The 24,608-nt window shown below is 36.8% G+C and overlaps 1 protein-coding gene across 1 annotated transcript; it reads right to left on the bottom strand.

Annotated features, from left to right (window-relative positions):
- Positions 1-334: 334 nt before the first annotated feature.
- Positions 335-14,875, bottom strand: LOC148939363 (uncharacterized). The gene is made up of 2 exons (XM_089106566.1): positions 14,718-14,875; positions 335-1,603 (listed from the first exon to the last, which is right to left on the bottom strand). The coding sequence occupies exon 2, from the start codon at positions 1,586-1,588 to the stop codon at positions 1,259-1,261; it is 330 nt and encodes a 109-aa protein (XP_088962692.1). The 5' UTR covers positions 1,589-1,603; positions 14,718-14,875; the 3' UTR covers positions 335-1,258.
- Between the last annotated feature and the right edge of the window lie 9,733 nt (positions 14,876-24,608).

The following is a 24,608-nucleotide window of genomic DNA, read 5'->3' as shown; positions in this document are numbered from 1 at the left end:
TTCTAAACATTGACTTTTGGCCAGACACGTGCCTAGACATGAAATTCTAGCTAGGCACGCATGTGAACGCCGATTTAGCCACAATTACTTAAAACTAAAGTTTAGAAAGGGTAACTACTTACCAGGTATTTTTGAATTTGATAGACTTCAAAATAATTTCAATTATGATTGGCAAATCATTCATTTCAATGAATTCTTAAAATTTGGGTGGGAAGCAATGTCCTAATGGAGTGTGAATGAATGGTAAATGGTAAAATTGCCAAGATGGGCCGAAGAATTACTTTACAAAAAATATCATCTTTTACATTTTCGTAAATGCTTTGACTAAAATCACTAAATTTCACAAAATAACTTTATTTTCGTTCCATAAATATAATAATAAATAACGTCAATACGATATCACTTAAATATTTTCTAGGAGAAAGAAGCAAGAAAACTATGATTACATATGCCCCAAAGAAAAGATCCATGCTTTCACCAAGTTAAATATTTTAGGCTTGTTTAAATTTACATGCCAAATATGTCTCTTTTCGGTACGTTTCTGAGAAAGTAATTACATCCTTCATCAAAACGTTCCAAGACTAACGTAAAAAAAATTGTTCTCGGCTAACAGGTAATCTGACGGATTTTATTTTAACGGACTCTAAACATTTTAGTATTACAAGATGCTCCTGAGCAGGCAAAAACATCCCTCCAGGCGAAATCTATTGATTGTTTCCAATATTAAAAACAAAAGAAAAAAAAGTATCATAAAAGTATGTTACAAACTCCTAAAACGAACACCCAAGAAATATCAAAGGTTAGCATTTTTAAAATAACAAAAATATACCAAACGATTTTAAAAAATTCTCACAGAAAACGACTTTTCACGTAAGATTCTAATGTTTCGTAAACTATGTAAACATCTTTATATTTTATTTTAAAATTATGGCCTTTTCCCTTTTTTGAGGCACGCGCAATTAATTTGGTTAAATTGCGCAATATTACCGTTTCTTCTTTTCGTTTATTAGCTTATCCTCAAATTTGCCAGTAATTCCAACTTAGCAAATTGGTCTACTGAAAAACATCGGTTTTAGTCAGCAAATAAAATAAATTAAACTCATAATCCATGGGCCTAGTTTCGTTTTATAGAATTCTCTTCTGAAACATGTGAAAAGGAAGTTGACTGAAGAAACGAATCCGAGCCATCACTTATAGCAAGCTGAGAACAAATCGGCGTGGTTTTAAACATCAAGGATTCTTGTCCGTTTAGTACAACTTACAAGATATTTGATAATTGTTGTAAGGCCCTTCTCACTCTTTCTTTCTTCGACTGAGACTGAGGTTTATTCGGAATAGCTGATGTTGGGACAACTGAGTCATCTTCTTCTTCGCTAGATTCACTAACAGATGCAAGCCACCATTTGACATATTCAATATTATCGACAAATATTTTGATCGTCTCCAAATTCTCTATAAATCCTTCAAGGACTTTCTTTTCTGAGACAAGTTTTTCGGTTAAAGCATTGATTGATGTAATTTCATTGTCTGCAGGCTTTGCCAATGTGACAGCTAGAATACAACTAAGCAGCAACGCTGGCTTCATCATGCGGAAGTCTACGCCCTGCAAAAATAAAAAAGCCTATTAGAAATCTGTAAATATTCGATCCTCTTAGATGCCAATCCGATTAAGTACATTTTTACATTACTTCAGGGATAAGTTACTTCATTGACTTTTAGCTATCTAAATTCACAAGACTACTTCCTAAAAATAAGAGCTAATCTTGTAAAATGGTATAAAAACTGTTTGCCCTTTAAGGTGATATATATTTACTAGAAGCCTATTTCACTAAGTCAGAACTTAAGCTGATACATAAACAACTAGTTATGAGGCCTACAAAGGGAGAAAAGACACAACGGGCATTTGCCTCTCTCTCAAAAGACTACACGTATACAAAAGGGCAACATTTCGCAACATTCAGCATAAATTTGACCTTTTACTGGCATTTTTTGCAATCCCAATAATTCTTACGGTAAGTTTTTTTTTAAATAAAAATATCTCTCTTCCCCCACAACATCCATGGGCATCCGCACGGCTATAAAAATGGTAATTTAATTTTTAATTGTGAACATACTTTCTCCAAGCTGTTTTTAGCTAAAATTATGCTTCTTACTTCTTCTTGTTCTTCTGTATCTGTATCCTGGTTGCAGTTTACTACAGTGTTTTCTTGTTTTTCAGGTAAATCTCTGTTATGGTTACAGCTCCCTGCATCCTAAGATGTCAATATGGTCTGTAGAAACTGATATTTTATATTTCAGAATTAGGAATAAGAACATAGTGGGAAAAGTTAACAATAATATTTTGCAAGAGAAAAATAATGGCTAGGGCCGAAAGCTATGCAGTAAAGTTCTTATAGTAGACAATATATTTGCTTCATTTCCAGAAATAATTAAAAAAACTTTCCGAAAAATAAGTTTTTCAAAGAAAAGTAAAGTCCATTTTAAAATTAGGCTCAGAAGATACAAATAACTGTTACAATTAAAAATAGACACGACCATAAATTATTATTAAAAAATAAATAAAACCAAAAATAAAAAGAAATTAAATAAACAATCATAGCAAAAACACACAAAAAATAATGATCTAAATGAATAAATATATCTTAAAGTTAGTAATGATTTGATTGGATATGAACATCAAGCTTAAAACGAAAAAAAAATGGTTTGCTATTAAAGTATAAATTAAACTTAAAAGGAACAGAAATTAAATAAACAATCAATGCGAACAAACATTCAATATGTATTAATGCAAATGAATAAATAAATCTTAAAACAAGTGAAACTTAAATTGAATATGAAAATCAAGTTTGAATCGAATAAAAATAACTACAAACAAGAGTTTGGGTATCGCCTCACTGCAGAAATATAATTCGTTTTCAGTAAAGCGCCAATGACGCAGTAGGTTTTAGGCTTCTGCAGTGAGGCGATACCTAAACTCTTGTTTGTGGTTATTTTTATTCGATTTATTCAAAAATTTTGATTGGATGTGTTTGGGGGAATGATGGACGTGGGGGGGGGCTAGTTGCCCTCAAATCACTTTCGACTATTAAAAACGGCCCTAGCCCTTTGAATTTCTAATCGAAAGAACCATTTTTGAAGTTTCTATGAAAAAGCCTTTTATAAACACCTTATATGCCCCCAGGGCACAACTTAAAACCCTTGCCCTGAGGGTTGTGGGGGAGTGTCCTCCTCAAAAACGTATTTTCTATCTGGAAATCAACTACGCTGAACAAAATACCTATCTCAAAACTTTGATTGGATGTGTTTGGGGGAATGATGGGCGTAGGAGGGGGGTTTGGTGCCATCCAATCACGTTCGACAACTAAGCATGAAACTAGCTCTTTGATTAGCTAGTCGAATGAACCTGTTTTTACGTTTTCGCGAGAGAGCTATCTATAAAAAACCTCCTATGCCCTCAGGGTATGGTTTAAAATCCGTGTTCTGAAAGTTGGGTGAGATTGTTCTCCTTAAAAACATATTTTTTATCTGGAATTCAACCACGCTGAACAAAATGGCTATCTCAAAAATTTTATTGGATGTATTTGGGGAAATGATAGGCGTGGGGGGGGCTAGTTGCCCTTCGATCACTTTCGACTATTAAAAAGGGCACTAGCCATTTGAATTTCCAATCGAATGAGCCTATTTTGAAGTTTCTACAACAACGCCTTCTATAAAAACCTTATATGCCCCCAGGGCATAACTTAAAACTCTTGCCCTGAGGGTTGTGGGGGAGTATCCTCCTAAAAAAAATATTTTCTATCTGGAAATCAAGTACGCTGAACAAATTGGTTATATCAATTTTTTTATTGGTTTTTTTTGGGGGATTAATGGGCGTGGGGGGGGGCAAGGTGCCCTCCAATCACTTTCGACTATTAAAGAGGGCACTAGAACTCTCGATTTCCAATCGAATGAGCCCCCTTTGAAGTTTCTACGACGACCTCTTCCGTATGAAGTGCCTCTGGGAAAAAAAATAATATTAAAACATTGGAGCCGTATGGCCTTTACTATAGGCAACGATAAAGCGTTGCCTCTGAACGACAAAAACAGAATTTTGTCAATTGAATTCTAAACATTTGATAACCTCTGTCCTTGGGTTTTTATACTCAAAACTCTAGTTAACTCTAGAGTCTACTAGTCTCTGGTTTACTTTTCTTATGGGTAATCATATTGAACAAGTTGCCATTAAATTATAAAATAATTCATTCGACAGCTAACCTGAAGTTACACAAAACGTTTTGTCAGAAAAACCAATTATCACAGTGACAGCACCACTGTGGCAACATATAGGATCATTTCAGAAAGTAATGCAGTTAGAGCATCAGCTTTAGTATGCTTAAACACCCCTACGTGCATAATTTCAGTTTCTTTGGCCCTTGATGCAAACATTATTTATTTTTTTATTTTTTTTTATTCCTATATTCCAGGTACTTAAAGGTATCTGATATACCGCTATTCTTTTACGTCGTACCTAAACCTCGAGGTTTTAATGTCTGTTTAACCTTCTTTTGAAGGAGTCAACAGAGGGATTTGCAGGAATAATACCCCCAGGAAGATCATTCCAGATAGAAGTGCAACGCCGAACGAAGCTGTTCCTCAAGTACTATGTTCTTGACGTGTCTCCTTTAGATAATTGGTCCGAGCTGTGTGCCTTCACGTCTGTCTTGTCGGTTGGACGGAGGGGGGAATAATGCGAGAGAACTCGTCTGAGGGAGGCGACTTTATGTACTTATAGAAAACAATCATCGACGCTACATCAAACCTTTCATTTAGAAGCTGGAGCGAGTCATGTGCAGAGGCGCAGCCTGCCCTGTTTGCCCTATTCTGGATCTTCTAGAGTGGTGCCAACAGCGTTTTCGGAACACCAGCATATAGGAGGCATCCATATTCAGCTGTGGGTCTGATAGAGAACTTGTAAAGCGGCATAATCGAACTGGATGGAAGAAAGCTTTTGCAGCAAATAATAACTCCAAGCTTTCTTGCGCACGAGGTTCTCACCCAATCAAGATGCTTATTCCAAGAGAGATGGGTGGAGAAACGAATCCCCAGTAGAAGAAACTCGTCAACCCTCTTTATAGTTTCACTTTTGAAAATGAAACTGGGGTGTTCACGTGGCACCTTTGATCGGGTAATAAGAAGCTTCTTTGTTTTCGATGCTTTAAAGCTTATTGTCCATGTACCAGACCACTTTTTGATTTTTATAAAGATCCATCTGTAGGGAAAAGGAGGTTTGCGTTGGGTCTTCGTGTTTCGAGATGGCTGAGTGTGTCGTGGTATCGTCCGCAAAGTGATGCAGAGAACTTGTCAGGTTGTCTCCAATGTCGTTTATGTAGATAAGGAAGAGTGTAGGTCCCAAGACACTGCCCTGGGGAGCACCTGCTTTCACTGAATATTCTCGAGGAATAACCCCGTCGAGGACAACTCGCAGTGAACGATCTGAAAGAAAGTTCTCAATCGCTCGTAACAGACATCTGTGAGCACAATACGCACGGAGTTTCTTTAGCTGGCCACGATGCCATATTCTGTCGATAGCTTTGACAATATCAAATGACAATAGCCTAATGTCATACCCTATTTCCAGAAGTTCAGTCCACTCCCGATGCTGGACCACTAGGCAGTCTAATGTTGAGCTATTCCTCCGGAATCCATATTGGTAATCGTCAAGAAGTTCGTTTGATTCCAAGAACTGTTGAAATGTTTTATTGGAGATGCTTCCAGAGAGTTTGCCAACGCAGGAGAGGAGGCTAATAGGCCAATAGGAGCCCAAGCTCGTTGGATCGCTATCTGTCTTTATAGTAGGTATAACAAGAGTGGATTTCCATGTTTGTGGAAAGGTTCCGGAGCGAAAGCATATCCAGAAAAGCAATGGCAAGGGTCCAGCTAGTTCGGCACTGCAGGATTTGAGGACAACATTTTAAATGCTTTTAATTTAAATGTTTAAATGTTTAAAAAAATTAAAAAAAAATTTAGATGTTTTTACTTTTATAACTTTAATAAATCAAATAACATTAACATTTTGATTACTAAATATCAGTATATGTATATTAAACTGACAATGCACATTCATTTGTAATTTTTTCAGTAAAGTGCAACTGGCCTTGGGAAGACATAGGGGTTTTGAGCCCAAATCATTTTAATTTCTGCTAGTTTTGAATTTGAATCGTTTATTTATTTTAATTTCTGTTCGTTTTGGGTTTAATTTATTTAGCAATGCTGGTTTGTTGTAGTTTCACGCTTCGTAGATTATTTTATTTCATATTTGCTCAGTTTTGGTTTAATAGGGCTCTTTACTTTTCTTTGAAAAACTTATTTTGTGGAATTTTTTTTTTAATTAATTTATGTTCGTTCTATATTGAAATGGTCATTTCAGGGAAAAAGGAAAAAAAACTTTAAATCTTTTCGTTTTTTTTAAGAATTTATAGTTCAGGTATTTAATTGTATGCTAGAGAAGCCCTCTCTGCAACTTTAAATAAAATGCATCCTTTCAAAAATTTTGTCGCGAATGATTCTGTTTAATATGATTTAATACCTACTCTAGTTGATTTGAAATGGGAAACTTGATACCATTCGCCAAAAAAATCCGTTTACTTTCTTTGATAGCTTGGATACACTTACGCTATTTTGATTTGCTTAAATTTTAATAGCAGAAGTTGCCCCGAAAGTTTGAACATAGTACCATCAGTCGTTCTTGGGATACTGCTGAGATGCCTTATTGGGAATTAGCATTAACATAGTGGATTTTGATTTAATCTTATGGCAACAATTAGTTTTTAAACATAAAGTCAAATGGGAGGTGGGCGTGGGAGGGGGATTAGTTTCCCTCCAATCACTTTCGACTATTAAAAAGGGCATCAGCCCTTTCTATTTTCAATCGAATGAGACCTTTTGAAGTTTCTACGACAACTCCTTCGATACGAAGTCCCCTGGTCTAAACAACAAACACAGCAAAAAAATAATTCATTATACCCACATCGATCTTTACTATAAAAATGTCAAGCCTTTCAATTACTTACGACTATTAAAAAGGGCCCTGGGCCTTTCGATTTCCAATCGAATTAGCCCTTTTTGAGTTTCTACGACAACGGCTTCTATAAACACCTTATATGCCCCCAGGGCATAAATTACAACCCTTACCCTAGGGGCTGTGAGTGAAAGATCTTAAGCCGAACTGGCCAGCCATGACAAAAAAACAACAAAGAGAAAAATCTCAGTGAAAAAATGTCCATTTTTTTCTCAGTTACTCTGGTGTTCTCACTGAAGTAACTCTACAATATAATCTTTTCCCTACGTGGATCAGCTTGCGCCAATTGTATTTTTTTGTTTTGGTGGGGGTGGTTTTTATTGTGTTTTTTTTTTAGTTTTAGCTTGTTTTTTTTTTTATCACGTTCCTCTTCTGTTTCTTTCGTGCTGAAGACACCTTGTTTGGATACAGGCAAAATATCCGCGTTGTTTTGCATTTGTCGTTTCTTTCCTCTCCACTGGCCACAGTCTCGTTTTTTTTTTACTGATATTTTTCTCTTTGTTGGTTTTTTGTTAGGGCTGTGAGGGTGGTTGTCATCCTCTAAGACCTAATTTCCAGAGCTTTCAATTACGTTAAACAAAATTGCTATCTCAAAATTTTGATTGGATGTGTCTTGGAAAATGGTGGGTGTGAGAGGGCGTTAGTCGCTCTCCGATCACTTTCAACTATTAAAAATGGCACTAACCCTTTCAATTTCCAATCAAATGAGCCCTTTTGAAGTTCTCTACGACAACGCTTTCAATAAAAACCTTATATGCCCCCAGGGCACATCTTACAACCCTTGCCCTGAGGGTTGGGGGGTTGTCATCCCCAAAGACCTTATTTCCAGAACTTTCTGCTACGTTAAACAAAATTGTTATCTGAAAATTTTGATTGGATGTGTTTGGGGGAATGGTGGGCGTAAGAAGGGGATTAGTTACCCTCCAATCACTTTCGACTATTAAAAAGGGCACTAGACCTCTGAATTTCCAATTGAATGAGTTCTTTTGAAGTTTTTACGACAACTCTATCTATCAAAACCTTATATACCCCCAGGGCATAACTTACAACCTTTGCCCTGGGGGCTCTGGGGGTTTCATCTTTAAATACAAAATTTCTAGAACTTTCAACTACGTCGAACAAAATGGCTATTTCTAAACTTTGATGGAATGTGTTTGGGGAAATGGTGGGCGTGAGAGGGGGGTTAATTACTCTCCACTCACTTTCGACTACTAAAAAGGGCAATTTCATTTTTCAATCAAATGAGCCCTTTTTGAAATTTCTACAACAACTTTCTATATAAACCTTAGGCCTATATGCCCCCAGGGCAAAACTTAAAACCCCTGCACTGAGGGCTCTAAATCATCCTATCCTATCATCATAAAAGACCTAATTTCTAGAACTTTTGACTACGTTGAACAAAATGGATATCTAAAAATTTGATTGGGTGTGTTTGGAGAAATGGTGGGCATTTAAGGGGGCTTAGTTGCTCTCCATTCCCTTTTGACTATTAAAAGGGCACTAGCCCTGTGAATTTCCAATCGAATGAGTCCTTTTTGAAGTCTTTACGAAATCGCATTCTATAAAAACCTAATATGCCCCCAGAGCAAAACTTAAAACCCATGCCCTAAGGGCCCTGGGGGGGGGGAGGGGTTGTCATCCTTAAAGACCTAATTTCCAAAACTTTCAACTACGTTGAATAAAATGGCTATCTAAAAATTTTAATTGGATGTGTTTGTGGAAAAGGTGGGCGTGAGAGGGGGTTAGTTGCCCTCAAATCACTTTCAAGACTATTAAAAAGGGCACTAGCCCTTTGAATGTCCAATCGAATGAGCCATTTTTCAACTTTCTACGACAAAGATTTCAATAAAAACTTACATGCCCCCAGGGCATAACTTATAACCCTTGCCCTGAAGACTGTGGGGGGAGTGTTCTAATCAAAGATATATTATCCTGAACTTTAAACTGCGTGAAACAAAATGGCTATCTCAAAATTTTGATTGCATGTTTTTGGGGAAATGGTGGGCGTGGAAGGGGTGTTAGTTACCTTACAATCGCTTCCGATTCTTAGAGAGGGTCCTAAACCTTAGCATTTCCGATCGAATTTGCACCTTATGTAGTTTCTAAAACGCTGTGTTACAAGAAAACCTTATATGCCCCCAGGGAATAGCTTACACCCCTTGCCCGGCGGGTTGTGGGGGGGGAAGGGGTTGTCATCCTCAAAGACCTAATTTCCAGAGCTTTCAACTACCGTACGTTTAACAAAACGGCTATATTAAATTTTGATTGGATGTGTTTGGGGAAAAGGTGGGCGAGAGAGTGGGGTTAGTTGTCCTCCAATCAGTTTCGACTATTAAAAAGGGCACTAGTCCTTTGAATTTCCAGTTAATTTCCTTTTTTGAAGTTTCTACGACAACGCTTTCTATATAAATCTTATATGCCCCCAGGGCATAACTTACAACTCTTGCCCTGAGGGATCTAGGGGAGTGTCCTCCTGAAAGACATAATTTATATCTTGAAATCAACTACGCTGAACAAAAAGGCTATCTAAAATTTTAGATTAGATGTGTTTGGGGAAACGGTGGGCGTGAGAGTGGGGTTAGTTGCCCTCCAATCACTTTCGACTATTAAAAAGGACACTAGACCTTTGAATTTACAATCGAATGAGCCCTTTTTCAAGTTTCTACGACAAAATTTTCAGTATAAACCTTATATGCCCCCAGGGCATAAATTACGACCCTTGCCCTGAGGGCTGTTTGGGGGTCGTCATCCTCAAAGACCTAATTTCCAGAACTTAAAACTACGTTGAATAAAATGTCTATCTAGAAATTTTTATTGGATGTTTTTGGGGAAAAGGTGGGCGTGAGAGGGGGGTTAGTTGCCCTCCAAATACTTTCGACTATTAAAAAGGTCACTAGCCACTCCAATTTACAATCGAATGAGCCCTTTTCAAAGTTTCTACAACTCCTTCAATACGAAGTGCCCGGGTATGGAGAAAAAAAATACATTGTGCCAGCATCGTTCTTTACTTAGGCAGCGCTATTGAGCTGCCTATGATCAATCATACCAGGTAAAAGAAGCTTCGCCAGGTAGTTAGCCCGACAAAACCTATCCATCCATTGTCATGCATTGTTTGACGAGGAACGTTGCCAAAAAGCACCTCATTGTTCATTGGAGAGGAAATTTTGAGCTTGAAATGCTTTTTCCAAAAAAATTGATTGTTTCAAAGGCGGTGCAACGCTTGCAAAAATATTTCTTTCAGAAGTAGAAAGAGCCAAAAATCAAAAGCATCAGTACTAAATTCAGCAAGTGCTCACATGAGAGTAAAAAAAAACTAGAAAAAAAAAATTGTGGTGAAAAATTTGACTATGGCAAACTATAGTACCATTGTGGCAAACAATAATCGTTTTGTGAATGAATGGAACTAGGAAATCTGTTACTTGATTGTTACACAAAGTATGTCTAAAAACCGTCTGTGCTGAACTTAAACTCCTTCGCTTTATTATTTAAATAAATACAGCCCCTTCTTTTTCGACCCCTTCTTTTTCTTTTTCGATTGTCTTTCTTTTAGAAGACCCAATGATTACTAATAATCAATACATTTGGTCCAGAAATTATTTTTCTAAATGCAGCCGAAATTATTTCGGCTGCTTCCTCAGCACCTGACTCCTTATGCCGAAGCTTTCTAGTGCATTCAAAAAGCTTGTGCTTCTAATTAAAGAAAAAAAATGGACAGAATCCAGGGCAAAGTTTAGATATTTAATCAAAATCTCCAATGAATAATAGTTTTGTTGATTAAGTTCTTTATAGTATTTTTACTATAGAATTACGGATGGACGGAAAAGGGTATTGTTGTTCAGAAAGATTGAAATTCTGCGTGACTTTTGATCTTCCGCGCAGCTGAACCCATATCAACCTCTGCAATAGGGTTCTCTGAAGCTTAAATAGATTGTAGGCTATACATATGTTTATTAAAATACATAGTTGGAAAATTTTCAGGAGGGGGATGATGTCCTTGAATTTCATTTCTTTTAGCTTGTGAATTTCCCTTCTTTTAAGTAACAAGCGACGGATAAGCTAGTTGTATATAATAAGAAAATAGCAATATTAGGTTACCATTTAAAATTGCTGAAAACAAAGTTCCTCGTAGGAATTATTACTCCCCCCTTCCAAGAGGCTTTCTGGCAAGATTCATGATGCCCTGCCTCACCTTTTCCTTCTCTGTGCCAGTACAGATCTGAATTTAATATTCTATGCTACATAGAAACAGATTTTTGCAATAGAAGGGGCATTTGTATTCCCCCAGCACTAATAATAAAAACGTAGATTCGAAATATTTCTTGGGATCAAGAGGGATTAGATACCAATTTTTAACCTCCCCCTACCCATTCCCCAAAACTCTGTAACACTTATCTGGAAGCTCAGTGAGATATATGAGCAAAAGAATACACTCTTCGAGGCATCTGCCAACAAAATGACACTTCACCATTCTTCCTTAATAGCTGATGCACACTAACACATAATTGTACTAAGCAAATCGGTTAAATGAAGCTTTGAAATAAATGTTATAAGCATTTGTTCTTAAATAAGAAGGAATGTATCACCGTGCAGCACCATTTTTTTCATCCTTAGTTTAAATGAAAAGAGATGAGGATTACAAACATCAAAAACAAGAAGAACAATAGGTAATTCTTTTCGTAAGACAATGGAATTCTTTTCCGAATGAATATGTCGGCTTTATGTCCAACTGCCGTCCCCAGCAAAACATAAATATATAAAAGAAGAAAGATTTACAACAACATACGACCAATAAAAATAAAATGAAAATTTATCACGGTTTAGCAATTTCTCAAAGTATTTTGCTCATCTTTCTTTAACACTTCCCATATGACTAATTGAAGTCCAAACGTCCTATTCCTATCTGTAACGGGGATAAATCAAGACTGACGAATTCGTCCCGATTTCTGAACATGCCAACACAATATCTTACTATTATGCTGTCTGGCTGCATGTTTAAGCCACTCCAAATTAGAAAAATGGAAATATTGACGAAGGTAATTTTAGAATAGTAATTTTTAGGCGTTTTTTGGCAAAATTAGCTAAGGTTTTCCAAAAAATTCTAATTTTTCCTGGGATAGGCCACTTATGTCAGTAAACTCATGTCTCAAATACTCATCGATGCCCCGTGCTTCCAAAATAAGTAAAAAATACCCCCCTCTAACAACGACCGTCGCTATTCAAAAGGCCCTATGAGGCAAATAAAAGTTCGAATAGGGATAAAATCCTTTTAATAGACAGTGATGATGATAACAGTGATAGAAATTCAAAAAAAAATACCAGATATTTCGGTCACATATGCAGTGACCGTCATCAGTAGTAAAACTGTCTGAAGTTATCTACGCCCTATGAGGCACTATTTTATCAAATTATGATTAAAACTTCAACCCTTTCTTTCCTTTTGTTGTATAGCGTTTTGTTTTACTTTTTTTTTAACTAAATAAAAAAACAAGTTTCTTCAACTGAAGTAAGGAGCAACATCAAAATTTAAAACGAACAGAAATGATTACGTATATGAGGAGGTCATCCCCTCCTCAATACCTCGCTCTTCACGCTAATGTTTTTTAGTATTTTGAAAGAAAAGCTTCTTATTGTCCCAATTAAATGGCCCTTCTATTTCAGGAGTCGTTCTTATAGAACTGAGACAAAAATCAAACTTTAGTGCAAAGAGCGAGGCATTTAGGAGGAGTAAACCCCTTCAGTAAACATAATAATTTCTATTCGTTTTAAATTTCGATGTTGCTCCTTACTTTCAGCTGAAAAAAACCTGTTTTTATTTAATTTCTGGTCGTTTTTTAAATAATGCCGGGAATTCCGGCCGTCCCTTCATGGAAAGTTTCTTACCCTTGGGGAAAATTCCTCCATGGAAAGGTCCTCCCACATAAAATACCGTCTCCCACCGGCAAAAAAATTTCCCTTCGGACAATTCTATTCTTGCTGAAAATTCCTCCGCCCCTGAAGATTCAAGCTGACAAATTTTTCTTGCACACTTTCATTTGTAAAAGACTTTATTTTCTGTTTGTTTTTCAAATCATGCCGGAAATCTTCCTCCGGTAAAAATTTCTCCCGCAAATCCCCCCCCCCCCCCTAGAAGAAGTTGCTCCCGCAGAAAATTTCCTCTGAAGAACCTACCCCACAACAAACTCCCCATGGAGAAATTCTCCATGGAAGGCTAGATGCCTTCCAATCTTTTTGGTCACTCAAAAAGGATAGACCTACTAGAATTTTTAATTTCCGCTCAAATGAGCCTTTTGCCGATATTCTAGGACAATTCGTTCTATGCGATCACCCCTGGGGAGAAATAATGATAAAAATAAACACGGATCCGTAATCTATTCTTATGGCAAAAATAAAAAATTCCACATTTTTGCTGTTGGGAGCTTGAAACCTTGAAAGTTTGGTTTTCTGACACGCTGAATCCGATGGTGGGGTTTGCATTTAGATTACTTGACTTTAAAGGGTTCCCCATTTCTCGTAAATCAGGCAAATTGTCTCAGGCTCCTAGGTTTTGATGGGTAGCACTAAACTTAATGAATCTTATATATTTGAAATCAGCATAATAAGCCGATTTTTTTGGAAATTTTAGTTTTGAAGTTTCGATTACTATTGATTCGCGTCGCACCTTACTTACAGTTTGTCACCACGAACTCTTTTATTTCTTTTATGGATTAGCTGTTTGGTTTAGTAATTTTTTTGTTGTTGATAAAGGCTTCCGAAAGCGAAGTAAAAATTTCGGGCTTTTATTAGTATTAATAAAAACAAAACTTTCCGAAAAAGAAGCTTTTCAAAGAAAAGTAAAGAGTCATATTAAACGTAAGAAGAGCAGAAATAAAGTTATATAATAGTTCAAACTCAAAACCACCAGAAATTACTGCTAAAGAATAAATGACACCCAAAACGAACAGAGCTAATATACAGATAACAAGTACTAATATAAATGAATATATAAATCTGAAAACGAGTAAAAACTATATTGAATTTTCAATTCAAACTTAATGCAAACAAAAATCACAACAGACAGGAGTTTTGATACTACCCCCTTCACCCTCCCTTAACCCAAAAGTCTGAGGCCTATTACATCATTTGTGTTTTATTGAAATCTATACGTGTCTTAAACACTCCTTAGAAAGAATTAACAAAAATAGATTTGAATATTTGATATATAATTATATTAATTGCTGAAAACTCAACAATTCAAGATTTCATTTCACTGTAATTTTTATCTGTATTTTCCATTGGTGTGAATATAAAAAAAAAATATTTGTAATGTTTTGTTGTTGCTGCTAAAGGCCTCCGGACACAAAGTCGAAATTTCGGGCTTTCATTAGTATTTATTTCTTTCAATGTTTTTTCACGGTCTTAATTAAAATTTTGGTAACTATGCACCAAGTTTTCTCCTTTGAAGGAAACATTGTAGTAACAGAAGAGGAGTTATTCTTTTGTTTTTTAGCGCCTACTTTATACGCGAAATCTTGGTGCATAATTATCAAAATTGTGCCCGTTATTATGCATTTTCTTTCCATTCCATTAGAAACGGAATGCCAAATTGGTCTAACAAATTATTTATGTTTAGTTATCTTCACCGGTATAACACACTGTTGTATAATAGTGATGTAATATTTACCTTACAGCAGGAACTATCCACCTTGTGCTTTCGAAGAAAGTGTTAAGTGCTTATCTGTTTCTTAACTAATTTAAGTAAAAGTCAAAACTGCGAATTTGTGTCAAGCATCAAACCTATCCAACAAGGTAATTCCACTTTTGGCTTGTTGCCTGTCCCACAAAACTGAAAATAGTGGAACAGGTTATCAATCTGTGTGGAATTCATAATTAGTGCTTCTTCACTCTCATATGTACGCGCACTTTCAAAGGACGACGAATCTGGGTTACTTATGATCAGCGTTGTCGTCCAATCCTACTTTTTGGCACAATGGTTGTTGATATTGTAACATATTCGTTCAAAATGGTACCAAGTACAGAAACTGAACTAAAATGCACGGTTCTGTCACATGTTACACAAATACTGGATGCCATAGAAAATCTCCATTCGTCAGAATAAAAATTCTTCGCAACCATAAAAGTATCCCAAATAAGTAGTATAGGCAACCCTGCTCAGTAGTCCCCGAAGCTACGCCCCGCCGACATGACGGCGGCAAATGTGTGATTTAGTATCGGCGGCGGCGCGCCACCAGGCGCGCCGAAATTTTTTTGGCGGCGCGCCGATTTTTTGGATTAAAAATAATAATAAAAATTCCACTTCACCAAGCACGTTCAACCTCGATTTTAGTAAGGATTTTTAAATGGTTGGCTAAAAACATACAAGAACAATATGACAAAACAGGAATTTGTTGTGCCGTGCGGAAAGTGTTTATGTTCAACGTCGATCAGACCAAGTAGAATTCTCATTTTTAGCCACTAGACCCAGGGAAACCTATGCTGTGTTTATGTTTAACATCGCATTGTTCCTATAAAATCCCGTGTTTAGTCATTTCCTTCTTGTTAATGATTTGGGCTAAGGTGTGTATAACTTTCAAAGTTTGAAGTTCAAACATCTCCTGTTCATCAAATACATACGAAAAGGAAGTGAAAAAAAAAACAAACAAATAACATCATCGAAAAAACATTGTATACAAGTCAGATACCATGGCTTAACAACACCAACAATTTTAAATCAGCGGTTACATCACTTCAGTTACAGTTGATGTAACAAAAGTGAGGTTGTTCACTCTGCCTGGAGCCATTGATCTTTTTGCAGTCACTATCAGTCCTGTCGTGCTAAAAAGCCGTTGAGCTGGAGCACTTGTAGCCGGTACAGCCAGAACTTTACGAGCGTAAACTGCCACTCGCAGGATCTGATACTAGCATTGGACATTAGGGTCCCACAGAATACCGCAAATGGGCTTCTTCTTTGTATCTGCTGAAATAAGTTGTTTTTATAAGGGAAAACACACCTGCACCTTTACCATAGGGGTCCTGCGCTCTACACTACAGGAGGAACTAAACTGCACCTTTACCCTCTTTTCTTATCAACACGGAATAACCCTCCAAAATTCTTTTCTTAAAGAAGTGGTCAAGTTATGACGTTTCAAGTCAAAGTTTAAGGCTACTTCAACTTCAGTGTGCTCTGCTATGTGTGCAAACAAAAAATGTAATTCATTTCTATAGATATATTTCTATACTAGCTCTAGATAACCTACCAAGCGGGAAACTACCACAAATCAGCATCGATATATAAATGAAACCAAAAACGAACAGAAATTACAATAAATAACCGAGTCAAACTCACAGAAATTAACATAAGAAATTAACGAGCAGAAACTAACACAAGTTGGGCTCAAAACCCCTATGGCTTCCCAAGGCGAGATCATAATTTGCACTTTACTAAAAAAAATATAAATTTTTTTACTTTTATAACTTTAATAAATAAGATCAAATTAACATTTTGATTACTAAATATCAGTATATGTATATTAAACTGAGAATGCACATTCATCTGTATTTTTTTCAGTAAAGTGCAAATTTTGTTCTGGCCTTTGAAAGCCATAGGTGTTTTGAGCCCAACTCATGTTAATTTCTGCTCATTTTGAGTTTGACTCAGTTATTTATTGTAATTTCTGTTCATTTTGGGTTTCATTTATTTATTAATGCTGATTTGTGCTAGTTTCCCGCTTGGTAGATTATTTGATTTTAATTTTGCTCATTTTTTTTTTGTTTAATGGAGTTCTTTACTTTTCTTTGAAAAACTTATTTTGTGGAAACAGTTTTTTTTAATTGATTTCTGTTCGTTTTACATTGACATAGTCTTTTCAGGGAAAAAGCAAATTATGCTTTAAATCTTTTCGTATTTTTAAGAATTTATAGTTTGGCCTGCTATTTGTATGCTGGAAAAAAAAATTTCAGCAATTTTTAACAACACAGACCCTTTTAAAAATCTGGACTCAAATAGTAGTGTTTAATTTAGTTTCATACCTCCTCTAGTTGATCTGAAATGGAAAAGTTTATAACATTCGCAAAAAAATTTGTTTACTTTCTTTGATAGCTTGGATACACTTACGCTATTTTGATTTGGTCAAATTTTAAGAGCAGAAAAAGCCCCGAAAGTTTGAACATAATACCCTCAGTCGTTCTTGGGATACTGTTGAGATGCCTTAGTGGGAATTAGAATTAATAAAGTGCATTTTTATTTAATCTTAAAGCAATATTTACTCTTTAAACATAAAAGCAAATTGGTGGGTGTGCGTGGGTGGGGGATTAGTTTCCCTTCAATCACTTTCGACTATTAAAAAGGACATCAGCCTTTTCTATTTTCAATCGAATTAGCCCTTTTCGAAGTTCCTACGGCAACTCCTTCGATACGAAGTGCCCTGGTCTAAACAACAACAACAACAACAAAAATGGTACATTATACCCACATCGATCTCTACTACAAAAATGTCAGGCCTTCCAATCACTTGCGATTATTAAAAAGGGCACTAGGCTTTTCGATTTCCAATTGAATGAACCGGTTTTTAGTTTCTACGATAATGCTATCTACAAATACCATATATGCCCCCAGGGCATAAATTAGAACCCTTATCGTAAGGGCTGTGAGGGTAGTTGTCATCCTCTAAGACCTAATTTCTAGAATTTTCAACTACGTTAAACAAAATGGCTATCTCAAAAATTTGATTGTATGTGTTTCGGGGAATGGTGGGCGTGGAAGGGGCGTTAGTTACCTTCCAATCATTTTTCGACTATTAAAAAGGGCACAAGCCACTCCAATCTCTAATTGAATGAGTCCTTTCGAAGTTTCTACAACAACTTCTTCGATATGAAGTGCCCTGGTCTAAAAGAAAAATTAATAAATAATATATTGTGTCAACATCGTTCTTACATACCCCCAGGACATAACTTAATACCCTTTCCCTAAGGGTTATGGGGGAGTAACCTCCTCAAAAAACATATTTTCTCTCTGGAAATCAGTTACTCTGAACAAAATGGCTATCTTAAAATTTTGATTCGATGTGTTTGGGGAAATGGTGGGCGTGGAAGAGCTGTTAGCTGCGTTCCAATCATTTTCGACTATTAAAAGGGGCACTAGCTATTCCAATTTCCAATCGAATGAGCCCTTTTTGAAGTTTCTACGACAACTATTTCGATACGAATTGCCCTGGTATGGAAAAAAAAACAAAAAAAAAAATAATGCATTGTGCCAACATTGTTCTTTTCTTAGGCACCTCGATTGCGCTGCCTATGATAACATCCTGAATTGCCTAATGCTCTTTTACCAATCTCTTATCATCCGAAAAATCAGAAAGAAAAATGAACAGAATTTTAAAGTGGAAGGTAGATTTTTTGTTTCAAGAAAAATTTCTTCTTCTCCTTCCTGCGAACCGATATACATGGCGAGCAGTATTTATCTTTAAGAAACAGATTAGGCGGGATGACGGTTGAAGCCCGGATGACGATACCTATAACAAAAAAATAGAGAAAAAAAACGGCGGCGTATTAGTGACGCCGCCGCCGACAGAATCAGCGGCGGCGTCAGCGCGCTGATGCAAGCTCGGCGGCGCGCCGCCAACTTTTCGGCGCGGCGTCGGGGTCTACTGCTCAGGATCTAGTTTTATATTAACAAGAGAAGACCATTTGTTCTATTATGACTACAGAAATACCAACATTAACGTGCATATGCTTTGATATTCGAATCACGGTTTAGTCTGTTCTCTATATTGATTCATCTCGTAAGAAAGATTTCCGAAATACTTACCTAACTATAGAGAAAATTCGTTACCTTTTCACGAAAGCTACTGACTGCGCAATATCTTTAGGCTGTTTGCTAAACGTGCTTGCCATCGGGCATATAAAAAATAATATACTCTCTCTGATCATTAGGAACCAACTAGCTGGAAAAGTTTTCCAGCCAGTGCTTTCACCCTAGCCTGGAATAATTTACTAAACCTGAGAGGAAAAATTCACTAAATCACGCTTGTTTTTACTAAATGCCCCAAGAAAAATTTGGCGAGCACGGCTACCACCGCACGAACACCGTCAAGCATTGAGTTTTACTATAGCAGGATAATCAAAAAGAGTTTCACCATCTTAATTCCTTTTTCTTTTTTCGTTTCTCTTCTTCTTTTTTTCTTCTCCTTTTTTACCTATCTGGTTCTCTTTTCTTTCATTTTCCTGGAAATAAACCTACTGCCGTCGCCTGTCACGCGATTTTTTTTATATTTTTTCTATAAAAACTACAGAACGCGCTGCAGAGGCTGACAACATCGATTTGTTGGAGTTACAAAAAGCGGAATATTTCTTTACCCTAAAAAGCGTGGTGCCACTTCTGATTCGTTGAGGTGGTGCTAAAACGGGCAACATAAAAGACGCATAAGGTGCTGTATTTATGGGAAACCCCTAAAACGGTTGGAATCAAAATTGAGCTTTAGCCAAAAGCTTTTACCCAAGTGATGGCATAAATCGACTAAACAGAGAATATAGAACTAGACCCTATAGAAAAGTAGCAACAACGCCATCAGCTATGCTCCTCTACATGTCTTTATTCACAATTTTATCCTTTATGCCAAGGGATGAGGGCTCATATCGAGCTAATTTTTCACGCACAAGTTCAGTTAAAACTGACTTCGTTTCAAGTAAACAGACCATGTTCAAGTTTTGAAGATTTTGCCAAAAAACTGATTTTCTGTTGGTTCATCGTAAGCTCTCTTTCGTCAAAAATTGAGAAAATTTTAACTTTTGACGTTAGGACCGCATAAGCACTAGTTGTGTCGCTTACGTCATCTATAGTATTATAATTTATAATTTAGTCGTCTATAGAATACGTATTATCATATTCAGACCAAGCCTGCTCGATATTTGAGCCATACAGCAGAGCACAATGAAGTCCGACTCGAGAGTGAGAGACTTTCAAAAATAGAAAACAGGATTATACTAGTCATTTTATTCTAGCTTCAAAAACTGTATTTAACTTTCAAAGACTTCGAACTCTTTTTATCCCTAAGGGGTCAATTTTATGGCTCTGCTGTATCTCACTGATTCCTGGTCAGAAGTGAGCAGTCTTAACATGACAGAAGTGACCGATTTGATATTTGCTGTTGTGTTGTGTGAAAGACGTTTCTTTCTATTCCTCCAAAAGACAATTAGGGACACAACTTTTCTGTTTAACCTTCAGAAATATGAATGTTTACTATTTGCAGAGGATCCATGGAACCATCAAAGCTGCAGCAAAGTGACAGTTCGGTGTTTCTAAGGAGAAACAATGAAACCACTGAACCTTCAAAAATATGAAGGTTTGTTGCTTTTAGCATGATAGTAGGGAGGCCATAATGAATATGAACGGGAGTCCATATATGGGCATAGAATACTGACAGAAGCTTAAAACATTGCCGGATAAGAAAGGTACTATTTGATACTTTAAAGCACTATTTCAAGGTCGATTTATTTATTGTTTCTATGTGTAATGACTCCGGGGTGAAGTTTGCACATGCGCACTAAAGGGACAATGTATTGATCCACAAAGGGAAGAGAATTTCTGAGAAATTGATTTACATAATCAAGGGGAACTAGATTTCTGAGAAATTTATTTGCATAATCGGATGGGAATTATTGATCAATGAAGGGGAATTAAGAAGCAATATGGCTTCTTTGGTCTTTAGTTCTGAGAGATTAATGGTCTTTAGTGACAGAGATAAATTGATATTCTCCAGGGGGGTCCAGGGGCATACAAATGCCCCTGGACCCCCAATGGCTCCCTGGACCCCCAATGGCCACCCGGGTCCCCAAAGGCCCCCCGGGGCCCCAAAGGGCCCAAGGGGTCCCCAAAGAGCCCCCCCACTATTTTTTGATAGTTTTTGAATCAATTTGTTTGTATGTCTGGGTTGGTGTTTGCAAGTCCAAGTGTTTGCCTTTGTTGGTTTGAATGCCTAAAGTGCCTGTCTTTCTCTGTTTGTATGTCTGAATCTATTTGTTTGCATGTCTTGGATGGTGTTTGCAAGTCCAAGAATTTGTCTTTGTTGGTTTGAATGTCTAAAGTTCCTGTCTTTCTTTGTTTGTATGTTTGAATTTATTTGTTTGCATGTCTGAGTTGGTGTTTGCAAGTCCAAGAATTGGTCTTTGTTGGTTTGAATGTCTAAAGTGTCTGTCTTTCTCTGTTTGTATGTCTGAATCTATTTGTTTGCATGTCTGGGTTGGTGTTTGCAACTCCAAGAATTTGTCTTTGTTGTTTTGTATGTCTAAATTGCCTGTCTTTCTCAGTTTGTATGTCTGAATCTATTTGTTTGCATGTCTGGGTTGGTGTTTGCAAGTCCGAGAATTTGTCTTTGTTGGTTTGAATGTCTAAAGTTCCTGTCTTTCTCTGTTTGTATGTTTGAATCTATTTGTTTGCATGTCTGAGTTGGTGTTTGCAAGTCCAAGAATTGGGCTTTGTTGGTTTGAATGTCTAAAGTGTCTGTCTTTCTCTGTTTGTATGTCTGAATCTATTTGTTTGCATGTCTGGGTTGGTGTTTGTAACTCCAAGAATTTGTCTTTGTTGTTTTGTATGTCTAAAGTGTCTGTCTTTCTCAGTTAGTATGTCTGAATCTATTTGTTTACATCTCTGGGTTGGTGTTTGCAAGTCCAAGAATTTCTCTTTGTTGGTTTAAATGTCTATATTGTCTGTCATTCTCTGTTTGTATGTCTGAATCTATTTTGTTGCATGTCGGGGTTGGGGTTTGCAAGTCCAAGAATTTGTCTTTGCTGGTTTGAATGTCCAAAGTGTCTGCCTTTCTCTGTTTGTATGTCTGAATCTATTTGTATGAATGTCTGGGTTGGTGTTTGCACGTCCAAGAATTTGTCTTTCTTTGTTTGAATGTCTAAAGTGGCTGTCTTTCTCTGTTTGTATGTCTGAATCTGTTTGTTTGCATGTCAGGGTTGGTGTTTGCAAGTCCAAGAATTTGTCTTTGTTGGTTTGAATGTCTAAAGTTCCTGTCTTTCTCTGTTTGTATGTCTGAATCAATTTGTATGCATGTCTGGTTTGGTGTTTCCAAGTTCATGAATTTGTCTTTATTGGTTTGAATGTCTAAAGTGCCGGTCTTTCTCTGTTTCTATTTGTGAATCTATTTGTTTGCATGTCTGGGTTGGTGTTTGCAAGTCTAAGAATTTGTCTTTGTTGGTTTAAATGTCTAAAGTGCCTGTCTTTCTCTATTTATTCGTCTGAATCTATTTGTTTGCATGCCCGGGTTGGTGTCTTTGTTGGTTAGAATGTCTAAAGTGCCTGTCTTTCCCTGTTTATGTGTCTGAATCTATTTGTTCGCATGTCTGGGTTTGAGGTTACAAGTCCGAGAATTTGTCTTTGATGGTTTGAATGTCTAAAGTGACTGTCTTTCTCTGTTTGCATGTCTGAATCTACTTGTTTGCATGTGTAGGTTGGTGTTTGCAAGTCCAAGAATTTGTCTTTGTTGGTTTGAATGTCTAAAGTGCCTGTCTTTCTCTATTTATACGTCTGAATCTATTTGTTTGCATGCCCGGGTTGGTGTCTTTGTTGGTTAGAATGTCTAAAGTGCCTGTCTTTCCCTGTTTATGTGTCTGAATCTATTTGTTTGCATGTCTGGGTTTGAGTTTACAAGTCCGAGAATTTGTCTTTGATGGTTTGAATGTCTAAAGTGACTGTCTTTCTCTGTTTGCATGTCTGAATCTACTTGTTTGCATGTGTAGGTTGGTGTTTGCAAGTCCAAGAATTTGTCTTTGTTGGTTTGAATGTCTAAAGTGCCTGTCTTTCTCTGGTTGTATGTCTGAATCTATTGTTTGCATGTTTGGGTTGGTGTTTGCAAGTTCAAGAATATGTCCTTTGTTGGTTTGAATGTCTAAAGTGTCTCTCTTTCTCTGCTTGTATGTCTGAATCTGTTTGTTTGCGTGTCTGGGTTAGTGTTAGCAAGTCCAAGAATTTGTTATAGCTGGTTTGAATGTCTAAAGTGCCTATCTTTCTCTGATTGTATATATCTGAATCTATTTTTTTGCATGTCTGGGTTGGTGTTTGCAAGTCCAAGAATTTGTCTTTGTTGGTTTGAATGTCTAAAGTGCCTGTCTTTCTCTGTTTGTATGATTGAATCTATTTTTTTGCATGTCTGGGTTGGTGTTTGCAAGTCCAAGAATTTGTCTTAGCTGGTTTGATGTCTAATTTGCCTGCCATTCTCTGTTTGTATGGCTGAGTCTATTTGTTTGCATATCTGGATTGGTGGTTGCAAGTCTAAGAATTTGTCTTTCTTGGTTTGAATGTCTAAAGTGCCTGTCTTTCTCTGTTTGTATGTCTGAATCTATTTGTTTACAAGTCTGGGTTGGTGTTTGCAAGTCAAAGAATTTGTCATTGTTGGTTTGAATGTCTAAAGTGCCTGGCTTTCTTTTTTTGTATGTCTGATTCAATCTGTTTACATGTCTGGGTTGGTGTTTGCAAGTCCAAGAATTTGTCTTTGTTGGTTTGAATGTCAAAAACATAATTTCTATCTGGAAATCAACTACGCTCAACAAAGTGGCTATCTCAAAATTTTGATTGGATGTGTTTCGTGAAATGGTGGGCGTGGAAGGGGTTTTAGTTGCCTTCCGATCACTTTCGACTATTAAAAAGGGCACAAGCTACTCCAGTTTCCAATTAAATGAGCCCTTTTCGAAGTTTCTACGAGCACTTCTTTGATAAGAAGTGCCCTGCTCTAAACGAAAAAAAATTTACAAATAATACATTGTGCCAACATCATTTTTATATGCCCTCAGGGCATAACTTAAAACCCTTGTCCACAGGGTTGTGGGGGAGTGTCCTCCTCAAAAACATATTTTCTATCTGGAAATCAACTACGCTGAACAAAATGACTATCTGATTGGATGTGTTTGGGGGAATGATAGGCATGGAGGGGGGGGATAGTTGCCCTCCAATCCCTTTCTACTATTAAAAAGGGCACTAGCCACTCCAATTTCCAACCGAATGAGCCCTTTTCGAAGTTTCTACTACAACTCCTTCGATACGAAGTGCCCGAGTATGAAAAAAAAAATAAAGAAAGAATACACTGTGCCAACATCGTTCTTTACTTAGGCAGCGCTATCGCGCTGCCTATGATAGCTTAGGGGATATTATCAGAGCGAAAAACTGTGAATATTGATCTTGTTCTCAGCATATTTTTAGTAGTGGACGCTTTTATTATGTTGGAAGTTGAACGCGCTAGAAGTGGTGAAATGAAACCAAGAGTACCCCTATGGTTAGAATATGGTACACCTTGTTATATGGTCAATAGTCTTACTTTTTGTCTTCACAAAACAGAATTTTACAGTTATATTAGAGACAATCTTGAACGGGTGTACCTGATGTCTACGGATGTACATAGGCTACAGCAAGCCTTAATTGCAACAGTGATACATATAGAATATTCATCGTGGAACAAGAAATCTAAAATATGAAGACAAAGACTTTTATTGTACTTATGAGTTGTATTATTAAATAAATTCAAAACATTTTTAAAGCACTTCACTCTTAGGGCACTGGAATCAATATTATACAGGTAGG

The sequence above is a fragment of the Artemia sp. Qi Xiang Cuo genome, chromosome 21 (genome assembly GCF_049724085.1).
Source record: "Artemia sp. Qi Xiang Cuo chromosome 21, ASM4972408v1, whole genome shotgun sequence".
NCBI lineage: Eukaryota > Metazoa > Arthropoda > Branchiopoda > Anostraca > Artemiidae > Artemia > Artemia sp. Qi Xiang Cuo.
Note: the sequence above shows the minus strand (reverse complement) of the source record. Positions and strands in the feature narration are given on the sequence as shown.